This window comes from Elgaria multicarinata, chromosome 11 (assembly GCF_023053635.1).
Source record: "Elgaria multicarinata webbii isolate HBS135686 ecotype San Diego chromosome 11, rElgMul1.1.pri, whole genome shotgun sequence".
Classification (NCBI taxonomy): domain Eukaryota; kingdom Metazoa; phylum Chordata; class Lepidosauria; order Squamata; family Anguidae; genus Elgaria; species Elgaria multicarinata.
This window is the reverse complement of record NC_086181.1, coordinates 17,695,125-17,722,317: the sequence shown is the minus strand read 5'-3', so window position 1 is coordinate 17,722,317 and position 27,193 is coordinate 17,695,125. Positions and strand designations below refer to the sequence as shown.

Genomic DNA, 27,193 nt, shown 5'->3' with positions numbered 1-27,193 from the left:
CTCCACTCAGCCATAGGTGACCTTTAGTGGCTCACTTTTTCTTTTGCTCTCTGTCAGCTTAATCTACTGCACAGGTTTATTGTGGGGCTAAAAACAGAGTGGTAAAGAACCAGGCTGCTTGGAGGAAAGGCAGGATAAAAATGTAATAAATAAATATAAGATATTGTCCATGTTAAATAAATCCACCACCTTCCGATTTCAATTTTAAATAAACAAGGGTGCACTCCTATGCAGGTTTAGACAGAAAAAAGGGAATAAATACACTCTTCTCTCCAGTTTCATTCTGGCTTTTAACTTGCCCAGTAGATCATATGATGTTTATAAAGGCTCTTCAGTGAACTTCATAAGTTTTATATTGATATGGGATTTGGGAATATCTTTCCCCCTGTCATTCATTCTGTATTCTTTTCCTTTTCAAGACTGAGATGACTGGTCTTTCCGTAGATAAATGATTAATTTTCTCAAGGTTACCCAGTGCATTTGGAGGGAAATAGTTGCTGCATGTTTTTCTCAAGGCACTGGAACGGTCGTCTTTGTTCCCTCCCTACGCAATGGGATCCTCCGCTAGTGCACCCTGGTAAACTCGTTCAGGATCCATCCATTACTCGCCAACCTGCCCCCCCCCCCCCACCTCCTCCGGCCCGACTTCTGTGATTTCTGCCTCGGTCCAAGTCTGAGTCCGAGCGCGGGGGGCGTGTCTTCTTCAGAGCCCCGCCCCCGATACTCCCACGACTGAAGGAGGAAATGAAACCAGAACTTTGCCGTTGAGAGCGAGTAGCGCATGCGCAGCTCTGTCGCGGTGCAAAAGTTTGGCAGGAAAGTTGTGGAGCCGCCGGTGAAAAGTTCTCAGGTTAGTAGCTGGGCTGCTCTTCTCCTTAGGGGTTAAGTGTGGTTTACTGGTAGGCGACGGCCGAGGGAGACTCAGTTCCTACAATGAGGGGTGTCTCTGATTTACCCACAAAGGGTGGAGAAAGAGATCCGAGAAAGGTGATGAATGGGGGACAGGCAGAGAGACGGTACAAGAAGGGAAAGAGAAAGGAGTCTTTCAGGTTGCAATCCTCTACACGAGCCTTTTCCAACTTGGTGCCCTGTAGATGTGTTGGGCTGCAATTCCCATCATTCCCACCCAGCAGCCGTGCTGGCTGGGGATAATGGGAGTTGCAGTCCAACATCTCGGAGGGTACCGGCTTGGGAAAAGCTACGGTATACACACGTTTCCTGAAAGTAAGCCCCACTGAACTTTAGCGGGGCTTACTTTTGAGTAGACGTGCCTAGGATTGCACTGCCGGACCGAAAAACGTGGAGGGAATCTGGTTTGGGACAGCTGTTGATTTGTGGCTGGTGGCATCGGGAAGGAGGGATGATATATTCGAAGGGCTGAGATTGTGAGGTAGAGCTGTTTTTATCTCCGAAGGTATGTTTTGATTTTTTAATAATAATAATAATAATAATAATAATAATAATAATAATAATAATAATAAAAATATTTTTTACCGGCCTCTCTATTTGGATTGAGGCTGGGAACAACAATAAGTATAAATACATAAAATTGATTTAAAACATAGAACACATTATTAAAACATTCTAAAATTCCACTGGGTAGGCCTGCCAGAAGAGATCAGTCTCAGTAGCTTTCTTAAATGTTAAAAGACTTTTAAGTTGTCGAGTTTTAAGTATTTGGCTTATATCTTTGCTATTTTAAATAACCTTTGTGATGGCTCTTAGGTTTGTTTTTTAGTTAACTGGGTTCTGATAATTGACCTTATTGTGTTTTATTATGTATTTATGAACGTCATCCTGGGAGGTTTGGCTGTAGGACGACTCATAAACTGAATGAATAAAGGGTGCAATCCTAGGCATATTTAGACAGGTGGTGGAGGGGAAAGGCTTACAACTCCCAGCATTCCCCAGCCAGCCTTGGTGGGAGTTGTAGGACTTTTTTCTGTCTAAACATGCATAAGATTGCTCCCTTAATCAATAAAGTAGGATTTAGGGAATATGGAACAACTAAAAATGAAGTGTGGGCCTTAGATGAGAATTCTATTTGGAGTCAGAAAGGACATTTTCTGCAGATCTTATTGACAGTGACCTGGGGCTTTGTTTATTTAATCGATTCATATACTGCTTACCATTTCTTATATATACCCTCCAGTTTTGTGGCTTGGTTCACTTACTTGAATCATCTGGGATTATTTTTTGCTCTAAAGTGGTCTGTGCCTATGGCATGATTTGGGTCTCGAGTGGGGCTGGTTGATTAATAGGTACTGTCTTTGGGCAGACACTGAATTAGATAGCCTCTCAGTCATATGATTCTAGCAGGCATGGGGTGGAGACAGAAGGTGAGTGGAAGATCCTTGCTGTGTAAAGAGCTGGGTGTGTGTGGTGATCAGTTGCACAGACTGTGAGAAACAGGGTGCAAGGTTTGATGGGAAGAAGAGAGGAATGGCAGAGAAAGAGTCTGTTATGTGGTGTCTTCTTTTTTCCTTCCAGGGGTGATGATAGATGTAAAGCAGAGGAACTGTTCTCCTCTCGTCGTGTGCCAACCTAGACTTGCGATACTGCAGGCTCATGTCAAAGAGTCCAGTGCCTCACAGGAGGCAAGTGGAAAAAGAGACGCGGCGGGTGCTGGAAGCATTCCTGCAAGGGGCACTGAGCAACGGAGAGGCAGGGCCCCCAGGTCATGTGGGAGGTAGCTACCATGACCCCGAAAGTTACATGCACAGGTAAATGGGTTGGGGAGTGAACGGATTGTCTTCCAGGGTGGCGTGGGGAGGGGAAGGAGGCCTGCTGCTTATAGCTAGGAAGAGAGGGAACTGTCAGCCAAGGAGTGTAAGCTCTTTGGGCAAGGATGGGACAAAACCTGGGGTCATCTTCAGGGACATTTCTTCGGGTCCCCCTGTTCTCTGGAGGTAAGGCAGGTGTTGACCTGAAGCAAGGCTTTTTTTGGTGGTGGCATCTCTTCTTTGGAATGGCCTCTCTACCTGGTGCCAGCTTTGTAATCTTTTTTGGTGCCAGGTAAAAAACTTCAATTTGCCCAAAGCTTTTAGATCAAGATTCAGAACCCCTTGCCTGTGGGTCTAAGCCGGACTCCCCAAGCCTTCTGCAGTTCCTCCAGGGGTGGGGTGCTTCCATCCCACTGGGGGACAATCTACAGTGTTTTGCATTCCTGTTTAAATGCTGTTAATATATGTCTTAAAAAGAAAACCTTGCCACCATTGGTTTGAAAATGCTTTTTTAGCAGATGCTGCTAAAACTGCTCTGCTGTTTTCATGTGTTGGTTTGTTCTTAATGTAGTGATTTTTCATTTCTAGATCCTCTGGAAATTATTTTAACTTTGAGGAGTGAAGGAATAACCTACGTGTAAACTTTTAATTAAAAATGTTCTAGGTTGGGTCTTGATCAAGATACCCAAGTTTCTGCTGCCATCTTCTCACTACAGGTCCCCAGCTGAACATGGTCCACAGTGTCCAGCCTGGACCCCAGTTCATGAGGAAATTAACCGCGTGGAGGAGAGAAAACATGGCTTCCGCACCAGCCTCAAGCACCTCCTGCGGCGGCGGCCCAGCCCTCGCAGGCCCAGCCCCTGCGAGCCCTCAGACAGCCTTCCTTCCTCAAAGGACTCATTGAAGCGGTCCAAGGCAGGGGGAGAGGGAGGGGAGGGGACCCGCCAGAAGCGTGCCTTCTCCTTTAAGAACCTCCTGCGGAAGAAGGGTGCCACCTCAGAGGAGACAGCGGGCCCCGCTACCCCCCGCCAGCGGCCTGACTCTTTGCCTCTTGACACCTGCTACTGTAGAAAACACCCAGCCGAGCAACAGGAGCCCCAGGCAGTCGGTAAGAAAACTCCCAGATGTGAGGCTCACAAAATGGCTGCCACGGAGGGCTGCCTGGCTGCCGTGGTGGGCATGGGCAGTCACAGAACATTCATTTCCCAGAAGCCAAACTGGTGAGAAAAAGAATAGTAACCTGCCCAAGAAAGTACAAGGCAGATGTGGGGTTTGACCTCCAGAACAAAACAAAACAAAAATCCTTACTCTTTTGAAAACTAGGGCGGATCCGCACGTTGGCCCCAGAGCGCATTTATGCGACCCCAGGGCACCTCGAAAACGATAGTCTGTACTTGCCTGTAAAAAGAAACGAGGAAGAGACGCCGCCGATGATGCCGCCGCCGCCGCCGCCACCCAGCTTCCTGCTCCCCGGCCGGGACGGAGAGCTGGGTGGAGAGCGGAAAAAGCTCTCTACCCCGCCTTCTTCAAAAAGAGCTCTCCGAGCCGGCCGGGGAGCAGGAAGCTGGGTGGCGTCGGCGGCGTCATCGGCGGCGTCTCTTCCTCGTTTCTTTTTACAGGCAAGTACAGACTATCGTTTTTGGGGTGCCCTGGGGTCGCATAAATGCGCTCTGGGGCCGACGTGCGGATCCGCCCCTCATAAAGATGGCATTAGAGAGCAGCACTTTGCTTTGCAGTAAACCAGCCTCCCAGTTAAACTTTTTAAAAAATAAAATAAAAACTTCACAAATACAATAAAAATCGGGAGGAGCAGGCAACCTGACAGGTGCCAAGAGAGGTGTCTGTTGGCACATTGGTGGCTATGTGCACCATGCTGGAGACCCAAAGTGTATACATCTTAGCTCATTGAAAGAAGGATGGGATAAAGTGATGTTTTTATCTTCCCCAAGTCCATCTTGGGCAGAAATTTGAACCTGGGTGCCCTGCTTTTGAGCCTGGTGCTATAGCCCTGGAGCAGCCTTCCTCAACCTGGGGGCGCTCCAGATGTGTTGGACTACAACTCCCAGAATGCCCCAGCCGGCTGGCTGGGGCATTCTGGGAGGTGCAGTCCAACACATCTGGAGCGCCCCAGGTTGAGGAAGGCTGCCCTGGAGTCTTCCAGCATGCTGCCCATATGGACCAATTTGCCCATGGACACATCTCTTGGTTCCTGCCAGGCTCTCAGCCCCTCTGGATTTTTTGTAGCAGTAGTAGTAGTAGTAGTAATAATAATAATAATAATAATACAAATTTTTGACTGAAGTGTTCTTTGTAATTGAAAAGCTTGCATATCTTTAACAACAAAAGTTGATCATGTGGCATACTTTAGCCTTGGCTGCGTTGCTGGCCAGTGAGTATCTCAGCAGTGCAGAATCTTTCTTTCTGTTCCTTGCTTTAATGACTTTCCATTCTTTATTATTATTCCAGATACCAGTGCTGAGGATGATGAGTTTTATACTTTGGTGGCCCAGAAGCTGGAGCACTTCGTGAAACAGCAACAGCGGATCAGCCCTGTAGCAGCAACAAGATTGCCTTCAGTAGACCAGATCAACACGCTTCCCACGGACACTGTATCCAGTACACCAGGTATTAGATTTATTTACTTAGGCGGATAGCCTGCATTATGATAATAGTGATATATCTTTATCCTCTCTCCCTTAGTTGGACCTGATATGTTCTAAGGATTAAGATCCACATCCCTTTTCTCTTGCTCACTACAGTACTCCCTAGTGGGACTTCCTTATCCCTGGGACTTCTGTATCCCTAGGCTCCGCTAGTTCAAGAACAGGAGACAATTAATGAGCGAGGGCACTCTAAATGCAAGATCCAGACCCCTTTAGGTTTTACCTTCCTTTGAGGTCTTGTTTTGCCCTCCCCATATTGCATCTTAGAATTGCTCTGGTCTTTCTGCTCACAGTGAATTTGGAAGAATTGCAAGGAGGACTGGATGAGAAACGGAAAGAGCAAATCCTCCAGAAACTGATTGCCCTCCTGGAAGAACAGGCTGGAGTCATCAATAAGGAGGTATGAGTGGGTACTGCAATGAACTGTTGCGGTATCGAATGCTCTTGTTTAGGGTTCCAGCTAGCCAGTTGCGTCATTTTCGAAAATATTCTACTCCCCCTTCCTTTAGTTTTTCCCACCAAGACTACGTTCTGTGGCCATGAAGTCCTCATTGAGTTGTGTGTGTTTTTTTTTTTTTTTTAGGTTCCCCCCACCCCCATATTATTTTTTTGTACTCCTGCAAACCTTGCTTTGCCCACAAGGCCTGCTGACACCTCCATCTTGTTGATGGATGGTGCAACATTTTGGTTTCCTAAGAGTCCCGATTTGGAGAGTAAGTTTGCTATAAGCTCTTAACTCTTAAGAAATTTCGCCTGTTGGTTTAACTGAAATATGCTTCCTTGCAATTTGCATCCCTTTATTGTAGTCCTGATCTTTGGAGCAACACAGAACAACTCTGCTTCGTCTTCTGTGCGACAGCCCTTCAGATATTTGAAGAAGCTACCGTGCCTCCCCCTTAATCTTCTCTCCGCCAGGCTAAACATGCCCAGTTTGTTTAATTGTCCCCCATAGAATTTGGTTTCCAGACCACTCGCCATTTTGATCACCCTCTTCTGGACCACACCCTAATTTGTCAATGTGGCACCCAAAATGGACAATTGAAATGTGGCGCCCAAAATGGACAATCAGCCATCTTCTCTCCCTCTTTTTCACCTGTCAGTATGAGAGTCTGATGTCAAGAAGTCAGCATGGGGAATGATGGGTGTTGCTGCTCTTGGTGCTAAATCAGGGGTGGGTACCTTCAGGATGTCAGGGGGCCATTTGTGCCCCCTGCCCCCCCTGCCCCAGGCTGCGATCCAAGGGGCAACCCATCGAAAAGGTTTTTTTTTAAAAAAAAAAATTAAGGTAAAAACCAATGGCATCTGTAGCAGCTACCGAGCACCCAAAGAGTCAAATTTAACTTGGAGGCTGAATTTGAAAGTTTTGGCACTGCATAGCAGGTACAGATGCTACTCCCCCACCCCCCAAAATAATATTTTTTTATTAAAAAAATTGGGGTCACCCCAAATTTGGTGGTAAGTAGGGACCGCATGCATGTTGCTTGCCCCTGTGCTAAATGAATGCTTAGGTCCTCTTGATTTGAATACAGAGTTGTCCCTCCCTCTGACAGCTGAACTCTTGCGGATTCTTCTCTCCTTTCTTCCACTGACAGATTGAGGCAGACCCGTTACTGCGCAGCACCGTCTCCCGCCTGTCGTACCGCAGCTTCTCCCGCATGGCTGAGGTCTTCACCTCACGGACCCCACCTGGTGTCTCCAGCCCCCAGCTGGCCAAGCTGGCCCTCACCATGGAGCTCACGCGGAAAGTGGCCGGCATCAACAGCCACGCAGTCCACACCCTCATGGGCTACAGCCTGCAGTATATGGACATGTTTGTGCCTTGGCTGCAGCAGCAAGGTGGCTGGGTAGGTGGTGATGCTTTTGTGTGGCACCGTGGAATTTACTCGGACTGGGTCGGAAACCTACCTTTCACACATCGAAACCGGCCTCAAAAGTGGCCAACATTTTTTTTAAAAAAAATGGTGGTGAGATTTGCCCTTGGGTGCAGCTTTAATCAAGAATGATGTGGAGGATTGTGGAGAAATGCTCATGGCCATGATCTTGCCACAGTAATGCAGCCCCCTCGCACAAAAGGCCCATCTATTCTATGAATTGTGTAGCTTAGGCTGTTAACCCTCTAGACCTCAGTTTCGCATCTATAAAATGGGTCTAAGTAACCTACTTAACAGGAGTGCTATCAGTGTTCTGACCTGAATGTAAAAGGGCCCACAGGGCACCAAAGTCTACGGTGAGCGTAGTCAGTCCAGTAGCTGGTAGAGCCAGCTTGGAGTTACAGGACCTTGGATACCTCCTAGCGAGCAGCTTACTCCACGGGGGTAAGCAAGTTGCAGCTCTCCAGATGCTTTGGACTACAGCTCCAATAAGCCTCCATGATTGGGGATTATGGGAGTTGCTGTCCAGATCATTTGGAGGTCACCATATTGCCTCTCCTTGACATACTCCAACAAAGCTCAACTGAGGCCTTTTGTCCCTCTTGGTCCAGACTACAACTCTTAGGTTCCACACCCTTGTAGAGTGGCCTTCCCCAGCTTGGTGCCCTGCAGGCTGACCATTGGATGTGCTGGCTGGGGCTGATGGGAGTTGGAATGTTAAACATCTGAAGGGCACCCAGGTTAGGGAAAACTGTTCTAGAATGGAGAGCTATAAACTGAAGCCTAGAACTCTGTCACTTCCCAGTCGCATTTTGTCTGGTGCACTGTGTCTGCTGGGGGGGGGGGGGCATCAGGGAAATATGAGGCCCTGGTGGAAAGGAGCTAGTTTCTCAGGGGAAGTTATGTCTGGGGCCCCCAGTTCAGGATCCTCTGGCTTCTGCAGCTCCTCGCTGACAAGAGTTTTGGGGAGAGAGAGGATGGCTCTGGGTTCTGCAGCTTTTGCTTGCATTCACCTCTGCATCAATATTCCTGGCTCCTGCCAACCATTGGGGTTGTGACATGATGGGGAAATGGTACACAAAGTGCAAAATGCGTTATATTACAGCTGCTATGGAAATGACTGTTTTTCTTACGTTTTTCTTTCTCTGTAGGAGAACATTGTGGCCCAGGATGAGATATTTGACCTGCAGCTCGACTAGCCATCCTCCCCCAACCCCAACACCATGTTCTTATGAATGTGACACAGGGGAGCACTTTTCTGGGGGGAGCTGATTCCTGGGGAACTGTTTACAGTCTCCGAGAAAAGTTGCATCTTTCCTCTCTGCCAGGGTATAAAGGCCAGTCAAGGAAGAACCTACTCTTCATGCAACCATGAGTGGAGTTTGACTTTTACTCAAATTTCTGGGATCTAAAGATCCACACTCACGAATTCCACATTTCTGCACTCGGAATGGATTGGAGAAATTGACAGTCTTGCTCTGGTGACGACTTATTGCAGGTCTGTTCCTGCAGAATTTCAAGTTTTGGAGGTTTTTTAATTTGATGTTTTACTTGGGCAAAGGAGACTTGGGGACTTGTAGAAAAGAGAGGCGAAAGAAGTAAGTAAAGGGAGGGGAAATGGACTGACAGATAGCTTTATAATCCCACCCTGCTGATGCTCTTGGAGAGTGCCTTGTTAGATGAATTCTGTTTTATTCTCAGCCTTCCCCAACCTGGTGCCCTCCAGATGTGTTGAACTACAGCTTTCCTCATTCCCAGCAAGCATGGCCAATGAGAAGAGCTGTACTCCCAAAAACATCTGGAAGGTACCAGGCTGCTCAACCATCATGAGAACAAAAAATATATATGGAAAAGTTATTAAAGAGAGCGCGAGAGAAAGAAACATTAGCTGAGAATTACAGGATTCTATAAACACTATTAAAATGTTGCCTTCGCCACATTCCCACAAACAGTATGTTTTTGTGTGTGTTTACATGGAAATGTGTAACTGAATTCAGTGCAATAACTTACTCCCAAGTAAATGTGCATGGGTTACAATCCTCAGGTGGCCTCAAGGACCACTTACTCCCTCATGAACTTATCCAGATGTTGAGATCTTCCTCAAAGGGCATTCCTCAGATCCCCCATCGTCAGAGTGGAGGTGGGTGATGACCCAAGATAAGAGTCTTACCAGTGGTGGCACCCCATCTTTGGAATAGCCTCCTGAGAGAGGCTTGCCTGATGCCTACTTTGTTATCTTTAGAACACAACGGGAAGACCTTTTTTGTTTGCCCAGGCTTTTTAGATGTGGTTTGGTTTTACTTGGCTCTGGTTTCAAGATTTGATTCTATTCCACTGTTTTATAATTATTGTTTTTGTGTTTTTATCTTTTAAACTTTTTGAATTTGTGAGCCACTTACTTTGGGAAGCTTTACAGGTGGAAGTGCGGGAGATATATATATATATGTGTGTGTGTGTGTGTGTGTGATAAATCCTATACAAAACTTATTTGTATGTCAGTCCTATTAAACTCAATGGGACCACCTTCCAAGTAAATATGTATAGGGTGGGTTTTTAAGTCTCTGAAAATAATTTAACCCTTCAACTCAGGGGTGTGGGAGTGTTTCTGTGGAATACCAACAGCTTCTTTGAAGCATTGAAATGCACTGTATTCTTTTTTTAAAAACAAACAAACATTTTAATTAAAATATTTCAGTGTTAAGTATTTGTGTTGGTGTGTGTATGTTTGCCCTTTCAGGCATTCCCCTAAGTCTTTCTTTGCCATACCCATCTCTTTATATAACAATTCATGTCTTTACTTTATTTATGTAAGGCCATTTAATAACTTTGTTTTCTGGGCAGCACGCAAATGAAATAATAAAAAAAAAAGTCTAAAACATAGTATCATAAAATAGCCATTTGCAGTGTTCAAATTTCCTGCAGAGAGAAAAATAAAAGCAAATACCTAGATATATATACAACACAGAAAGAGAATGCTTGTTATGTATAAAGCATTCTAGACTACAACTAGGAATGCTTTGAAGAGGTCCAGCCCCTCTTCTGTGCCAAGATTCTTTATATAAGAACATTGGGAGTAGAGGCATGTCTAGGTAAATCTGTGAAGTACTATGTATACTGAGGGGGATTTATTGCTATAAAACCACACACCCCACTAAAGCCACTCTTAACATCAACAGCAAAATGTTTTGTGGCATTTTAAAGAAATTGCATAAGCTTTTCTGGAGTACTCCATGCACCTGATGAAGCTTTATCCTGAGTTACAAGGGGTGCGTGTGTGTACGTGTGTGTGAGAGAGACACAGCTTCTAAACAATGAGGTCAGAGAAATGAAATGCCATGAGTACAAGGTAGTGACAGATAATTTTGTTCACAGTGACCATTCCCAAAACGTTTGTTGGTGCTTGAGCAGAGTAGGTGCTTGAGCGTATGGTAGCTGGGTAGCTTCAGACATTCTTGGAAGAAATGGATTATCTGGACCCATTTCAGTCTGGTTTCAGGCCAGGGAACAGCACTGAAACAGCCTTGGCTGTTTTGACTGATTACCTACTCCGGGTGAAAGATGGGGAGTGCTACTCTGTTGATCTTCCTGGATCTCTCAGTGGCTTTTGATACCATTGGTTTTTCAAAGGGCATTTATGTATATGTCCGCTAGATAATGGATAATATCCGCCAATATCCGCTGGATAATGGAGAAAGCCAGGGAGTTCCAGAAAAACATCTATTTCTGTTTTATTGACTATTCTAAAGCCTTTGACAAACTGTGGCAAGTTCTTGGTGGTATGGGGATACCAAGTCATCTTGTCTGCCTCCCGAGGAATCTGTATAACGAACAAGTAGCAACGGTAAGAACAGACCACGGAACAACGGACTGGTTTAAGATTGCGAAAGGAGTACGGCAGGGTTGTATACTCTCACCTTACCTATTCAACTTGTATGCAGAACACATCATGCGACGTGCTGGGCTTGACGAATCCAAGGCTGGAGTTAAAATCGCAGGAAGAAACATTAACAATCTCAGATATGCAGATGACACCACTTTGATGGCTGAAAGCGAGGAGGAGCTGAGGAGCCTTATGACAAAGGTGAAAGAAGAAAGTGCAAAAGCTGGGTTGCAGTTAAACCAAAAAAACCAAGATTATGGCAACCAGCTTGATTGATAACTGGCAAATAGAGGGAGAAAACGTGGAGGCAGTGACAGACTTTGTATTTCTGGGCGCAAAGATTACTGCAGACGCTGACTGCAGCCAGGAAATCAGAAGACGTTTACTTCTTGGGAGGAGAGCAATGACAAATCTTGATAAAATAGCTAAGATCAGAGACACCACACTGACAACAAAGGTCCTCATAGTTAAAGCAATGATATTCCCTGTAGTAACCTATGGCTGCGAGAGCTGGACCATAAGGAAAGCTGAGCGAAGGAAGATAGATGCTTTTGAACTGAGGTGTTGGAGGAAAATTCTGAGAGTGCCTTGGACTGCAAGAAGATCAAACCAGTCCATACTCCAGGAAATAAAGCCAGACTGCTCACTTGAGGGAATGGTATTAAAGGCAAAACTGAAGTACTTTGGCCACATAATGAGAAGACAGGATACCCTGGAGAAGAGGCTGATGCTAGGGAAAGTGGAAGGCAAACGGAAGAGGGGCCGACCGAGGGCAAGATGGATGGATGATATTCTGGAGGTGACAGACTTGACCTTGGGGAGCTAGGGGTGGCGACAGCCGACAGAAAGCTCTGGCGTGGGCTGGTCCATGAAGTCACGAAGAGTCGGAAGGAACTGAACGACTAAACAACAACAAATGTATATAGAATCTTCCAGTGGAGGCTGCTGGTTCGAATTTGTTGGGGAATGTGAATCCATTCTGGGTTTCAGTCAGAAACACCCAGAACTGTAAAGGAGCTATCCAAAGCGCTGAATCCAGGTTGGGGATAAGGTTCAGCACCTTGGATAGGTGCTGGTTGGTTCTGACTGAAACCCAGAATGGATTTCCAGCCCCATGGAAATCGGAGCCACCAGCCTCCACTAGAGACTTCTATCCCACCCATCTATAGTAGTGCCTTTGCCTTCCCAAACCTGGTGTCCTCCGGAGGGGTTGGACTACAACTCCCATTGTCCTAGTTGGCTTGACCAAAGATGATGGGAGTTATAGTCCAACCCCTCTGGAGGGCACCAGGTTGAGAAAGGGTGTCAGCGTCCCCGCCCCCGATGTGACAGTCACATCTTTTCTATTCTGTATTTAAAAAAAACAAACAGCTGGATCATCACTGGACCCTTAAAGCGATGATCTTACGGCAGCGGGGTGGATAAAATTTCCCCGGAGCGGATGGCGGCAGTTCCGCTATACGGCTGGCCAAAGCGCTTTAAACTCAACGTCTGTAGTGCCGGTGAGGCGGCGATGGACTGAGGCCACTTCCACGGAGGCTGGAGGACCGAGCGATCATAGAGGTCAACTGGAGCACGGACGCTCTCTAGAGCCACTTCCGGTTTCTGGTCCCGGCCTCCTGTAGCTGTTGAGAAGGCGGAGCGCGCTCGAGCTTAGAGACGGCGCGAGACAGCGGCGGCAGCAGCAGCAGCAGCAGCATGGCAACGGCCGCGGTGAGCAACAGCCTCGTTTCCGCCCCAGAAAGAGACCCGGATAAGCCCCCTCACGCGCACCTAGAAATGCACCCCTGGTTCTCTGTTCTCTGAACGTTTGTGGGGAGGGGGAATCCGGAGCGAACCCCAGGAGATGCGCTTTCGCTCCCCCTCCCTCCCTCCCTCCCTTACCTCATAGTTCCTGGGTGGGCAACTTGTGGCCCTCCAAGATAGTTAGACGGTAACTCATCTCAGCCTTAGCCAGCATAACCAATGGTGAGGGATGATGGGAATTGCAGTCCCAACACCATTTGGAGGGCCATAAGTTGCCTGTCCTTGTAGCAGATAGATCTGTCTACCTCGTATTTATTTGATGATGTATTTACTTTTTTATCCCACTTTCCCCCTGGGTAACATATGAACCTACCCATACGCTACGCTCAACATCTGAGGTCCTCCTCCGGGTGTCTCCTCCAAGGGAAGCTTGGAGGACAGCAGCAAGGGAAAGGGCCTTCTCTGTGGTGGCCCCCTCAATTATGGAACGATCTCCCTGATGAGGCCCGCCTGGGGCCAACATTTATTTATTTATTTATTTATTTATCATACTTATACCCCGCTCCTCAGCCAAAAAAGGCTCTCGGAGCGGCTTACACTTAGCAAAAAAGACATTTATGAAACATTTATAGCCTGGGTGTTCTAAATAGCTTAAAGTAGAACAGTGTTGAGACCACCCAGTTCTAATTGAAATTATGGAAACCTGAAAGTTTTATATCCTCCATGTAATAAAGCTATATATACATACACTACACCTCTTAAGAAATATCTAGAAGGAAATAGAAATGCTGCCATAGTCGTGCAGGGATGAAGACGGGGGTACTTACTGTACGCACTCCTCTGCCTCCAAGACGCTCACTGTGTGCAGCCGCAGGACGCTTCCTCGGATCCTCCATGGTGCAGAGAGAAAACAGCTCAATGGCCTTTTGATACGAGGGACCCAGCTCCTCCACATTGAGGGGAGGCCGGGTTCCAAGGGCCTCATAATAGGCTTTGTTATCTTTTCGGTGCCAGGTCAAGACTTCTTTTCGCCCAGGCAGTTAACAGCATATGTTGAGTTTTAACTGACTCCAGAACTATCTTTGGCATGGCTGAGAGTTTAACAGTTTTATATGTTAGCTGTTTTTATGATTTTAAATTTTGTATACTGATTTTTAATGTTAAGTCTTTTAATCTTTGTAAACCGCTCAGAGAGCTTCAGCTATGGGGCGGTATATACCTGTAAAAAATAATAATAATAGTAAATAATCTTATCTTTTCAACAACCCTGTGAGGTAGCTTAGTCTGAGAGTGATTAATCCAAGCTTCATGACTCATTAGTGGGGAGTCCCATGCCGGTTGGTGTTTCTCCCTCGTTCTCAGTCTTTTACTTGCCCTTTGCTCCTTGTTCTAAGCCAGTGGTGGGCAAAAGGTACGTTGGGATCTGCTGGTGATTTGAAGTAGGCCAGCAAGGATTTCTGCCTCACAATTGTTTAACAATGGCAACAGCAAAATGACCTCCCAAAGCTACCATTTAAATGAAGAAAGCTGGGGTGGGGGAAGACTAGAAGAGGATATTAACCAAATTTCTGGAGTCAGAATTCTTTAATTCAAAGTGCGGTTTGCTTGTGCTTGGCTCTGGTTGGTGGATCTCAGTATTCTATTAAAATGCAAAGCAGACCCCATAAGCCTGAAATCTGCCCACTCCTGTTCGAAGCCATTTTAGAGTGGGGATTTGAATTTGGGTATCCCCTGACCATGTAATCCAGCCCTCTCCAATCTGGTAGCCTCCAGATAGATTTGACTGCAACTCCCATCATTCCCAGCCAGCATGGTTGGGGAAGGCTGATCTGACCATTACTTAACTCTACTTAAGCTGCTGTTGCTATAAGAACTCTAGAGCAGCCTTCTCTGACCAACTCCCACCATTCCTGACCATTAGCCATACTGGCTGGGGCTTGATGGGCATTGAAATCCAAAACATCTGGAGGGCACTAGGTTAAAGAAGGCTGCTGTAGCATCTAAAATTGTAACTCTAACACTACCATCACTCAGATTTGATTTTGATATAAATATATGCGTGAATATGTATGTGTAATAAACCAGCCTTCCCCAATGTGGCAGAACAGAGAGCTTGTGATTCTTTCCTTTGGCTTCTTTCTAGGAGGTCCACTTAATTGTGGATGTGAAACATTTCTCTCCAAAGTATGTTAGTTTACATGTGGATTGGGGGAGAAATGTTTTGGGATCTGATAAGCCTCACTAAATCTTCTTTTCTTCCTCAGGCTACTAAGGTTCCTGAAGTTCGGGATGTCACCCGGATTGAACGCATTGGTGAGTGTCCATTGCCTCCCCGCGATTGCTTCTCTCTTTGCCCCACATTGCAGCTTACAGTCAAATCCCTCCCAGTAGATCAGCCTTCCCCCACCAGTTGCTTTCCAGATGTGCTGGACTGTAGCTCCCAGCATTCCAGACAGCCTGGCCTTTGGAGAGTGGCTGGGGAGTGCTGCTGTCGATGACGCTGCTTTCACCTTTGGAAGTGATGCCTAAAATCAGCACCTGGTCTAGGGGCAGTGCAGAGCGAGATAGGGTAATGGCTCAGATTCCATTGGTGTCCACTTTAGACTCAACATGCTCCTTCCAAATAGTCTCTCTTTCTCTTTCTTACAGGTGCCCACTCCCACATCCGAGGGCTTGGCTTGGATGATACATTGGAACCGAGACAGGTACTTGGAGAAAGAACTTTCAGGGAGGGAGCAGTTGGCAAAATCTGATCAAATGAGAGAGAGTGGAGTACTTGGTACTTAACAGTATGCATGCAAATTGAGGGGAGGTTCAGAAACTTTTGGTGGCCTGTTCAGAAGACACCTTAAACCATGGCACAGTGGTTAAGCCAAAAAACCAGGCCATGTTCAGAAGACACCTTAAACCATGGCTTTAACCATGGTGAATAAGGCTTTTTGCTTTATTCACCGTGGTTCAAGGTGTCTTCTGAACACAGCCTGGCTTTCTGGCTTAACCACCGTGGTTAAAGCCATGGTTTAAGGTGTCTTCTGAACAGGACCAATGTGTATCTGGAGGGATTATATTTGGGGTTGCAAATGTAACACAAGGGTGTCATTTTACGCATACAAACATCTGAGACATCTTTCCTTTGCAATTTTACTAATAGCACCTGAATGTTCCCCAGGAAGTTGTCTGCCTTGCCTGTCTCCTACTGCATATGTAGGAGGTAAGCAAGATAGATAACTTGCTGGATTCTAATGTTTATAAACTCTCTCTGCAGTCCCTTTGGTTCTCTTTGTCCAACCAGCTGCAGTTGAAAAAAGGGATTTGCCAACATCCAAAAATGCACAGATTTGTCCCTCTTCCCTCCATATGTATGTGGGAGGGGGGTGCGAAAGAGAATGTGCAATTTTGAACACAACTAGCTAGAATGGTATTAATGTACATTAGTGGCTAGATCTATACCAAGCAAACGGTTTGAAAACAGTATATGTAATGTGTCCTGGGCCCAAACAGTTGTCAAGACCATTATAAACTGTTATAAAGCAGTAGTGTAGATCCTGCCACTGTTAATGTAGAGTTCATAAAACTTTACATAGTTTATGTAACATACGTAATGGTAGTGTGGGCATTGATAGATTTACAGGGGGCAAAATGAAATAGGAAGAGGAACAAATGGAGAAGTTACAGAGTGGGAATGAGAGAGAAATGGGTAAGTAGGGGGCTGTGTGAGGGTTGAAATGTGGGAAGGAAGGAAGTGTGGGGCTTTTTGGTCTTCCTGTTTCTCCACTTTCCCCCTATTTTCTCCCTGCTAGGTGTCCCAGGGCATGGTAGGCCAACTGGCTGCCCGCCGCGCTGCTGGTGTGATCTTGGAGATGATCAAGGAGGGCAAGATTGCTGGCCGGGCTGTCTTGATTGCTGGCCAACCAGGCACAGGGAAAACCGCCATTGCCATGGGTAAGGAGCAGACGCTAGAAACCAGGAGAGGTCTGCTGATATTTTCAGTAGGGTTGGCCCTATGGCCTTGGATGTCCTCTGGTTTGGGGTCTATTCTTCTTATATTGCCATGGTCCGGTATCAAGAGGCAAAGAACTGGGGCCCTCGCCTCATTCTCGCCTGTGTGGTAACCGAAAGCTTTCATTTCCCTTCCCAGGAATGGCGCAGGCGCTGGGCCTTGACACACCTTTCACAGCCATTTCTGGCAGTGAGATCTTCTCCTTGGAGATGAGCAAGACTGAGGCGCTGACTCAGGCCTTCCGGCGCTCCATCGGTGTCCGCATCAAGTGAGGAGCGGCCTGGAGCCCTTTTGTTCTCTGACGGGGGGGGGGGGGGGATTGATGAGGTCTAGTGGCTTCAGCAGGAAGGGGCTGCTATCGGGCCCAGAAGTTGAAACTCAGGCTTAGAGGGTTCCAGCCTTCCTCAACCTGGAGCGCTCCAGATGTGTTGGACTGCACCTCTCAGAATGCCCCAGCCAGTGGCTGGGGCATTCTGGGAGTTGTAGTCCAACACATCTGGAGCGCCCCAGGTTGAGGAAGGCTGGTTTAAACAGAAGTGTGGGAGCCAACAACCAGGATTCTAGGACGCTTTGGAAGCCTAGCAAATTGTGGAAGTTGAACCATTACACGCTTGCTGTTTGATTTCACTGTTTAGTGTTTGTAATATTTTGTACGTTGCCTTTAATGCTATTTTAGCAGGTAATATGATGTGATAGGTTTTAAAAATTACAAATACAATAGGAGTTGGTGACTTTGGTTCTCTAGATGGGGAGTGGAAGTGAATGAGAAAAGCAGGGCCTATGAGATTCCTCTGATTTCTTTTGAACTTCTGTTTCCAGCTCTTGTGAGAAGGGAGTTACGGGAGTGGGGTGTTCTGCGGTCTACCCTCTTGCCTGTGTGACTAGTTTCTCTCCCCCCCCCCCCTTTAATACTTGCAGGGAGGAAACAGAAATAATTGAAGGTGAAGTGGTGGAGATCCAAATAGATCGCCCTGCAACTGGCACCGTGAGTTGAGGGTGGAGGATAACATGTGGCTGGCTGTGTCCGTTTGCCCAGGAGCGGTGGCACTGTGTGTAGCAGCCTGTTTATCAAGATAACTGTTGATGGATGCTGCTGCTTGTCCCCTTCCCTACTGCAGGGTGCTAAGGTGGGGAAGCTGACCCTGAAGACAACGGAGATGGAGACGATTTACGACTTGGGCACCAAGATGATTGAGTCACTGACAAAGGAGAAAGTTCAGGCTGGGTGAGTGTGGGTGGGTGCAATTTCAGGAGGGCGCAGGTGAGAAGCAACAGCTAGTAGAGAGAAGTTGGGGCTTCTTTATTTGACCGGTAGCAATAAACAAAGCAGGGTTTCTGTGGACAAATGGGAAGCAGACATTGGCAACAGATGGAAGCAGGGGAGGATGGGATGGAGGAGCTCCACAGTTTAACATGTACAAGGATAGTGAAGATGAGCACAGTTGGCTGATTGGCATATAGGAGGATTGATGAAGACCTGAGATGTGTTGAGATGTCTTGTTAGGGCAGCCTTCCTCAACCTGGGGCGCTCCAGATGTGTTGGACTACAACTCCCAGAATGCCCCAGCCAGCTGGGGCATTCTGGGAGATGCAGTCCAACACATCTGGAGCGCCCCAGGTTGAGGAAGGCTGTGTTAGGGTGATGTGTGTGTCAGGGTATGTTGGTGGAATGGAATCTGCTTCTGGGGGTGAGGCAAGGAGAGTAGCAGGCGGTGAAGCGTTAACTGGAAGTTGGCCAAAGGTTGACGTTGCCTGGGAAGGCCTGAGGTCCAAAATGCTATCTTTTGTTCCAGAGCATGCACATGCACTAAACACTACAGACTAAAGGCGTTGGATATTTGGCACAACAGAGCTATTATGATATTCCTCTTTGTCTTAAAACAAGGACTCAGATTCATTAAAGTCGGGACCACAAATGAGGGTTGTGCTTGGTAGCCAAGCGTTAGTTTCTGCAAACCAGCTGGGAAGTCCAGTCCCATCACGATACTTTAACAAAAATGTGAATTTATTAACGCAAGTATTGTCCAATGAAATTACGTCCCTCTGTCTTTATGTGGGTTGAACAGAGTAACTGGCCCAGCTTGCTGTTTGAATTTGATCTAATCATGGCAAGCAATAATAACACCTAAACTCTTGGTTATCATCTCATTCTTACACCAGGGCTGAGAGGGCCTGTTTGCCATAATTGCCCTGGCAAGTGGATTTGTCAAAGTCAGATTGATGTAAATTAGGTTCCTCACCACCCTTTTAAGCATCCTTTAATCCAGATGTTTTTGGCTTTCAGCTCCCATCACCCCTAGCTAGCGTTGCCAATGGTGAATCATGATGGGAATGGCAGTCCACAAAACCTGAAGGGCCACACATTCCCCACCCCTGCTTTAACCCTCCCTTCAGTTAGGAGTAGAAAAGAGAAATTAACTTGTCCTCACGGGGAAGGGGAAGGTATCCTTTGTGAGGTGTTTTCCCCCACCAGGGCCAAATGGTAGGCCCCAGTCCTAATTTTTTCCCCTTTCTGTTTCCGCAGGGATGTCATCACTATTGACAAAGCCACAGGGAAGATCACCAAACTAGGGCGCTCCTTTACCCGGGCTAGAGACTATGATGCCATGGGTTCGCAGGTATTACCGTGGGGCGACAGGCCCGTTAGAGTGAGGACATAGAGGTCCTCAAGGCTCATTTGGAGGGGACCAAATGGATTGCAGCTTGTGAGGTGGGCTTCAGTTCAGTCCCACAATTACTCTGGGTGGCAGAGTCTTGGAGTAGCCTCCAGGTGTTGACCACAGTTCTCACCATCCCTGGTCAGCCTGCCCATCGAACTAGCACATCTGCGGGGATGGGTGGGGGGGTGGGGGAGACACATGTCCCGGAAAGCTGCCTTGGGGTTGGGCCAAGGAGCAATGCATGAGGAGAGCTTTTAACTGCATCTCCTTATATCAGACAAAGTTTGTCCAGTGCCCTGACGGGGAGCTGCAGAAGCGCAAGGAAGTGGTGCACACAGTCACGCTGCATGAAATCGACGTCATCAACAGCCGCACGCAGGGCTTCCTGGCCCTTTTCTCTGGTATGTTGATGGGGAGGGAGGTGTAGTACACGGGAAACCTGGACCTGTGGGATTTCTGTCAGAGAAGGGTTGCTGGGCCTTTGTGTTTGGGTTCTAGGTGCTGAGATACCGTGGGAGCCCTGCCCTATGTATTGTATGTATAAACGTGCATTCTTTACGCTAGAGTTAGGCAACCTGGTGCCCTCCAGATATATCGAACTATAATTCCCCTAATCCCTCACCACAGGCTATAATGGCTGAGGCTTGTGGGAGTTACAGTTCAAAACATTTGCAGGGGACACACACACCAGGTTTATTTATTACATTTATATCTTGCCTTTTTCCTCCAAGGAACCAAAGGCAGCGTACATAATCCTCCTCCTCTTCATTTTTATCCTCCCAACAACAGCCCTGTGAGGTAGGTTGGGCTGAGAGTCTATGACTGGCCCAAAGTCACCCAGTGAGCTTCCATAGCTAACTGAGGACTGGAACCCAGATCTTTCAAGGTGTATACCTCTGCTTTTTAATGGGGTAGTGGACCTTTGTAAGTTCTTTAGTCACACAATCCAGTATGAATAACAAGAGTTTGTAACATTCCAGTGTGGTTCAGATCAACCAGTTAGAGGGAATGTAAAAATCCCCCAAGTTATACTTGAAGCATTCATAAGAGTGTGGAGTTAGAGAATGATTTATTTCACTTACTAATACATTTAAATATTGAACTTCAAATAATAATATAAGGGCAGCATACACATCGTTCAGTTAAAACAACATCATAACAAACAACCCCCTGTACCCCACAATTAAAAAGAAAAAAGCACAGCAGCCAATGCAGCATAAAATCAATGCAAATTGAAGGCTAAATTCCTTTTAAACGTTTGGGGAAACGAAAAGGTCTTCACATGGTGCTGAAATCATAATGTAGGTGGAGAAGATAATATAGTAGGTGATATTAGAGGTGGAGGGTTTGAGCCTGGAAGAAAACCAGGCAAAGTTTGGTTCACACTGCAGGCAAGTTAAAGGTACAGAATAATGTAGGATTGTGAAAATATTCTGATAAAAACGCTTTGGACTTACAAGCAGTAAATAATCTTCACTAACTGGATTAAAAAGGACTTGGGTGAAGGGAGAACCATGTGTGCCACCCTTTCTTAGCTAAAATTTGGGATGAAAATATAACAAGCACCTCTTTCATACTGAGTTACTTGAGCTGTATTGAGACCAGAGCCTAAAATATGAGGTGGGTATTCTAATATGAGATGCTGTGACCTAAAACGGTGGATATCGCTCTTTTTCTCTCGTCTGGTGTTTTTTAAAAAGGGGGAAAAAACACTGTCTCATTGAGAGCCCATCCTGGAATTGGGTGGGTAATTGATTCATTTTTACAAGACATTATTACTTGCATGAGGGGGGTTGAATGTATGGGCAAGCATTCCCCACCTCACAAACCTGTGTCTGCCCCCAGGTGATACGGGAGAGATAAAGTCAGAGGTGCGAGAACAGATCAACGCAAAGGTAGCTGAGTGGCGAGAGGAAGGCAAGGCGGAGGTGATCCCAGGGGTGAGTCCTGTTCCACAGGGTGCATCAGGCCCGTGGTGACCTTCTCCCACACTGTGATCTGACTTGAATGTTTGCGGGGTGTGTGTGCAAATATTCTTTACCCCACCAACCGTCTCCCCTCTCCTGCTTCCCTTCAGGTTCTGTTCATTGACGAAGTCCACATGCTAGACATTGAGTGCTTCTCCTTCCTGAACCGGGCTTTGGAGAGTGACATGGCGCCTGTTCTCATCATGGCTACCAACCGAGGCATCACCAGGTAGGCCTAACAGCACCAGGCGGTTGGGCATCAGGCATTGGTGATGTGGGTGGTTGCTGTCGGGAGTGGAGGAGGATGCATCAGAACTCTCCTGCAAAGTGACCCCAGATTCTGTGAGCTGTAGATTCTGTAGCTCTGCATCTTCTCCCTGGCCTCACATCACTGACTGTGCGCCTGCCACAAGGCAGAGCAAGGAGGAGCTGTGCAGGGCACTCAGCCCCTTTCCTCTCACTACAGGAACTTCTGCTTGCACCGTTATTCACGTGCAAAGGAGCCGGAGCTGGGACAAGGACGGCCTTTTGCTCTGTGCAGTTAAGGAAGGATGCAGAGTGTTGGGAGACGAGGGCACTTCTGAGAGGGTGTTTCTGGAGGGTGGAGAACTTCTTTCAGCATGATTCAGCCTAATTTCATTTTCGAGAAGCTTTGGGGTGCATTCCAATGGTGGGAGGAGCCGAAGGCAAAAGGGGGTGGTGGTGTAAAAATACAAACAAGACCAGCATGTTGCAGCTTAAATCTCAAACTGCCAGTAACTAAGCCTTAGCAGAGACATTTCAACCTTTTAACCCCAAAGCTTGGGAAACCACCAAACAATCAGTGGTTGGGAGAAGGAGGGTGGGGCCAGGGGATGGGGGCGTGGCCATCTCAGGGGGATGAGTTGGAGGTGATGGTGGGCATTGCTGATGAAGTCACGGGAGGGTTGAAGATCAACTGTCAATATTAAGCAGTGCCTTTTAGGGGCAGCACCACACAGCTGAGCTCAATGTGGCCGCAGATGTGGCACTCTGTAGACATTTGGGGGTGGGAATGTGCATGTTGTCCAGAGGGGCTCCCTTGGCACCAGAACTCCATTTCCTCTTTTCCTCCCCTTCGCTTTGGTTTGGCGGTCCTGCACCCGTCGCTCATTCCTCTTCTTCAATGCAGGATTCGTGGCACCAACTACCAGAGCCCCCACGGCATCCCCATTGACCTGCTGGATCGCATGCTCATCATCTCGACCTCTCCCTACAGCGACAAGGAGACCAAGCAGATCCTCAAAATCCGGTGAGGGGCTGAGCGCCACAGCCTCGGCCTTAGCAGGGTGCTCCTGCCTTGCGGTTCTCTTCCGTCCACCTGCCCCCTCGCTACAATGACGACGATGATTGATTCGTTCCGGCATCTTCCCCTGTACTGTTGGGAGAGACAGGAGGCTTTCTGTATTCTGAGCTCTGTCGAATTTCTCTTGCAGGTGCGAGGAGGAAGATGTGGAGATGAATGAAGACGCCTACACAGTCCTGACCCGCATCGGCCTGGAGACCTCCCTGCGCTACGCCATCCAGCTCATCACAGCTGCCAACCTTGTGTGTCGCAAGAGGAAGGTGAGACCCAACCCTGGGCTTTTCTGGGAGGAGGGGAGTCAAACCGCTTAGAGATCTTACACCAAGTGGTATATAAGTAGTTTAAATAATAAATGAATGAATATTTTTTTTTTAAAAAAAAAACCCCTTGAAACAGATGGACAATGTTCCAGTGCTTGAAGTCTCCATACGACCAGGAGAATCCCTGCTGGTTTCCCCTTTCTTCCTGATCTGGCCTTCAACTCTGTTTGGGGTCCTCTTGTATGTGCCCACCAAGAGTTTCTATTCCTGTACATTTTCTTAAACTGCTCAGGAACTCTGGGTGGGTCATAATTAGGTGGGTTAGAATTGAGGATGAGGACTTCTGTTGGCGCAGGGGTGCCAAAGCTCAGGCTGAATCCAGCCTGTCCGGCATCCTAATCTGGCCGCCTTGAGGGCCAGTATTGGGCAAAAGGCGGGATACAAATAAATATAATAATAATTTAGGGCTCCCCAGCTGGCCAGGCCCCTTCCCTTGACTACAGATCATTTGATGGGTTTCCCAGCTTTTGTGCATTTTTTCCTCTCCGTTCTAAAAGGCTGAAATGCCTTTCCTGAGGTTTAGTTACTGGCATTAAGTGCGTATAAGCTAAAATAGGCTGGTACTTTTGGTAACATTGGCCCTGCCGTTTTTGCCTTTGGCTCCACCCACCATGAGAATGCATCCCCCTCCCCCCCTTGAGACCATCTCCAAAATGGAATTCGGCCCTCGGGCTGAAAGAGGTTCAGTATCCTTTTGTTAGATGGGTATATTCTGAGTATGACTGAGCGTATGATGTGCAGGGAACTATGTGGCAGTAGCACCCTGCTAGAGATCCCAGGACCCCTTGCTTCTTGGGGAAGAGTTGCGAGAGGGTTTGGAAGCCCAGCGGCCGTGGTTCTGATTTCGAGGTTGAGCCGGAGGGAGCTGCCTTGCGCACGGAGGTTTCCCTCCTCTAGTCTTGGCTTTTGTGTGAGGCCCTTTGCTGGCTGCGGCCTCTCCCGAGAGGAGCGCTGACTCTCCCCCTTCTCGTCCACAGGGCACAGAGGTTCAGGTGGACGACATCAAGCGCGTGTATTCACTGTTCCTGGATGAGTCGCGCTCCACTCAGTACATGAAAGAGTACCAGGATGCCTTCATGTTCAACGAACTCAGTGAGTAAAAGATAAAGGGTGATGGGGGATCCTCAGAGGTCTCTCAGAGCCAGTGCCAACTCCCCCGAGGGCTGGCTTCCCTAATCTGGTGTCCTCCACATGTGTTGAGCTGCAATTCCCAAAATCCCCCAGCCAGTTTTCCATATGTGTAGCCCAGCACATGTGGAAGACAGAAGGTTGAGGAAGGGCCAGAACGGCCACCTTCTTTGTATTGCTTCTGAAGCGTAGGACTTAGCTGGCAAGGAGCGAGAGAGGTGCTTTCAGAAACGGAGGGCTCGGATTGGCTTTGGTCAGGGCCACGGAGGATGGCCTCTCACCAACAAAAGCATTTGAGGTCTTATGAGTCTCCTTTTGAGGCGAACTTGTGAATGCTTCTGTCAGGGTAAAACTTCGCAACGCTCAACATGGTGCTTCTGCTGAAAATGGCAGCCTGTGGTGAGTTCTCTCCCTCCTCCACCACCACTCCTGCTCCACAAATGTTTAGCCGGGCTCAGCAGGTTGGTTTCCCTAACCAGTGACATGAAGCAGAGGTGGATAAAATACCACAGTAAAGGGCAGGAAGAGGACTTGAGATGGGGCTGCTGCTTTTGGTGACAGCTCCATGTCGAGCGTCATCCACGTATGCATGTTTTGCCTTGAATCCATCCCCAAAAATCTTAAAAGCACTGAGAGTCCCAGACAGGACAAGAAAATTCAAATCCTGCTTGTGCTTTTATATTGTATTTTATATCGTGTTTTATGCAGTTTGTTTTATACTTTGAATGGTTTTAATTTTTGTGAACCGCCCAGGGAGCTTTGACTATTGGGCGGTATAAAAATGCAATAAATAAATAATAGGACTGATTCAGTGTCAGCAAGACCACCCAAAAGTTAATTAGATTTGTTAACATAATGATCATGGTCTGCTCTTTGCCAAGAGGTGTGAGAATAGGCCTGGAAAGCAGCAGTTTCTGCAGCTGAAACTCTCCCCACGGCCTGAGTTCGATCTCAGCGGAAGCTGGTTTCAGGCAGCTGGCTCTGGTCGACTCAGCCTTCCATCCTCCCGAGGTCGGTAAAATGAGTACCTAGTTAGCTGGGGGAAAGGTAATAATGGCCGGGGAAGGCAACGGCAAACCACCCCGCTATAAGGCCTGCCAAGAAAACGTCAGCGAAAGCTGGCGTCCCTCCAAGAGTCAGCAATGACTCAGTGCTTGCACGAGAGGTTCCTTTCCTTTTTCCTACTAGGGCTGCAGAACTCAGAATAGGATCCACTACATTCTCCCGACTCCTGTAGCAGACAAATTACACAAACGGGTTGAGTCACAGTTGTCAGATGACCCTGAGTGACTTTCACAGGGCCAGAACCTGTGGAAAGGGGGTGGAAGTGTTGGACAATGGAAGGAATAACCCTAGAGCGGCTTTCTTCAACCTGGTCCCCTCTGGATGTATTCAGCTGGGCAGCTATGCTGGTTTTGGGGATTATGGGGTTGAAGTCCCAACACATCTGGAGGGAGCACCAGGTCAGGGAAGGCTGCTGTAGCTATAACCAACCGTGGGCCTTGCCATATTTACCTCTCCCTTGTTACTCACATCTTTGGGCAAAAATAATATGGAGCAGCAAATACAAGAATCAGCATTCACAAGCCAACGGTTGCAGTGGCACAACTTTCCTCCACCCTCTTGCAGCTCCTAAGATGTTTGGATAAATGAAATGGCATTGTGTGAGGGAGCCGCACGTGTTAAATGTGTTATGTGCTAATCTTGCTCCAACAAACCCCCCCCCCCCCAATTTTGGGATAAACTGCATGGGGTGTTTTGGTTGCTTTTTTGCCAAATCTGAAGGGCTTCTCTTTCTTGTAGAACTCGGAATTGTTTGATGGGGTTAAAGGAAAGCTAAAACGTGAGGAACATTTGGAAGCCATAGGTGTGTTGCTGCAGGGGGAAGGGGAGGGGCAGGAAGCCAGGCTGGCCCAAGTTTCACCGTCAGATAAGCTGGCCCCAGCCCTCAAGGGAAATTGCTCCATTTTCAGGGTTTTCTTTCTAAAGGCTAGAGGACTTTTTTCTTTAAACGAAAGCTGACTTAACCTGAGCACTATGCAAGACTTTGCAATGTGCTGTGTGGTTGTTGCCCTCTGCTAGGGGCCTCCTTCATGAGGGTTTAGCAAACTGGGCATGGGGGGGAGGCGGGAATTGAAATGAGAGCATAGACCAAGAGGCGTTTAGTCAATTACTGTGTGTAGGGCGCACGCAGCCTCTCGGTGCTAGCTGTGCTTGCCAGGGTGGTGGTCCAGGTTACCGTGGGCTTGCTGTGGGATAGTTTTGTAGCATTAGGTCCACTTTGAGCCCCCTGGTTGAGAGAGAGAGAGGGTTTTTATCAACTTGAAAGGTTAAATGGGGCCGCTCCAAAATTCAAGAGGAGGGTGGGGATGAGGTTCTTCGTTTTGCTGAGGGAAGGGCTCCAAAATCCTCTTGGGTTGTGTTTTCCTCCATCCTGAAGCCTCACTTCTGCGTTTTGTTTTCCAGAGGGGGAGACCATGGACACGTCCTGATGGGCTTCCGCTACCTGGCTCAGGTTGAATGTGTGTGAATGGATGGTTCTTTTATTATTATTTTTTTGTAAAATAAACCTTTTGGAGAATTGCTGCTGTGTTCAAATTGGAGGGGCAGGAGAAGGTGGAATGAAGATGGCCTGCGGTTTGTCACCCCCTTGTTTCCCTCAGTCATATTTACGTAGTCACTTTTGCAGTGAGTTTTCCTTATTTGGTGCACGGCTTTGGCTCTGTTGGGACTTGGGAGATTAGGTGTAATCAGCCTAGGACTGCTTTGATGGGAAGAGAAAGCTTAGCCTCCGTCATTGCTTTGCCTCCCCTCATAGGATTTACCAGTAGATAGGTCCAACTCCACCGTGTGCCTACTGCTGCTGTTTTCGTAAAGCAGGGGATGGGTAACTCGGGGCCTGTAACTCCCA

At 47.5% G+C, this 27,193-nt stretch overlaps 2 protein-coding genes across 4 annotated transcripts; both read left to right on the top strand.

Annotated features, from left to right (window-relative positions):
- The first annotated feature begins 797 nt into the window (after positions 1–797).
- BCL2L12 (BCL2 like 12) lies at positions 798–9,896 on the top strand. 2 transcript variants are annotated; one of them, XM_063137306.1, is made up of 7 exons: positions 798–850; positions 2,491–2,723; positions 3,440–3,831; positions 5,190–5,348; positions 5,680–5,786; positions 6,979–7,230; positions 8,409–9,896. In XM_063137306.1, the coding sequence occupies exons 2-7, from the start codon at positions 2,569–2,571 to the stop codon at positions 8,454–8,456; spliced, it is 1,113 nt and encodes a 370-aa protein (XP_062993376.1). In that variant the 5' UTR covers positions 798–850; positions 2,491–2,568; the 3' UTR covers positions 8,457–9,896. The 2 variants fall into 2 exon arrangements, with proteins under 2 accessions (XP_062993376.1, XP_062993377.1); XM_063137307.1 differs by lacking the exon at positions 798–850 and adding an exon at positions 1,368–1,414.
- A 2,862-nt stretch (positions 9,897–12,758) lies between these two features.
- Positions 12,759–26,865, top strand: RUVBL2 (RuvB like AAA ATPase 2). Of its 2 annotated transcripts, XM_063137832.1 has the most exons (16): positions 12,759–12,850; positions 15,148–15,196; positions 15,533–15,588; positions 16,684–16,825; positions 17,022–17,151; positions 17,802–17,868; positions 18,002–18,108; positions 19,408–19,501; positions 19,821–19,944; positions 21,389–21,483; positions 21,621–21,739; positions 22,661–22,780; positions 22,965–23,094; positions 24,132–24,246; positions 26,086–26,149; positions 26,749–26,865. In XM_063137832.1, exons 1-15 carry the CDS (start codon positions 12,836–12,838, stop codon positions 26,100–26,102), a joined length of 1,380 nt encoding a protein of 459 aa, XP_062993902.1. In that variant the 5' UTR covers positions 12,759–12,835; the 3' UTR covers positions 26,103–26,149; positions 26,749–26,865. The 2 variants fall into 2 exon arrangements, with proteins under 2 accessions (XP_062993902.1, XP_062993901.1); XM_063137831.1 differs by lacking the exon at positions 26,086–26,149.
- The last annotated feature ends 328 nt before the right edge of the window (positions 26,866–27,193 follow it).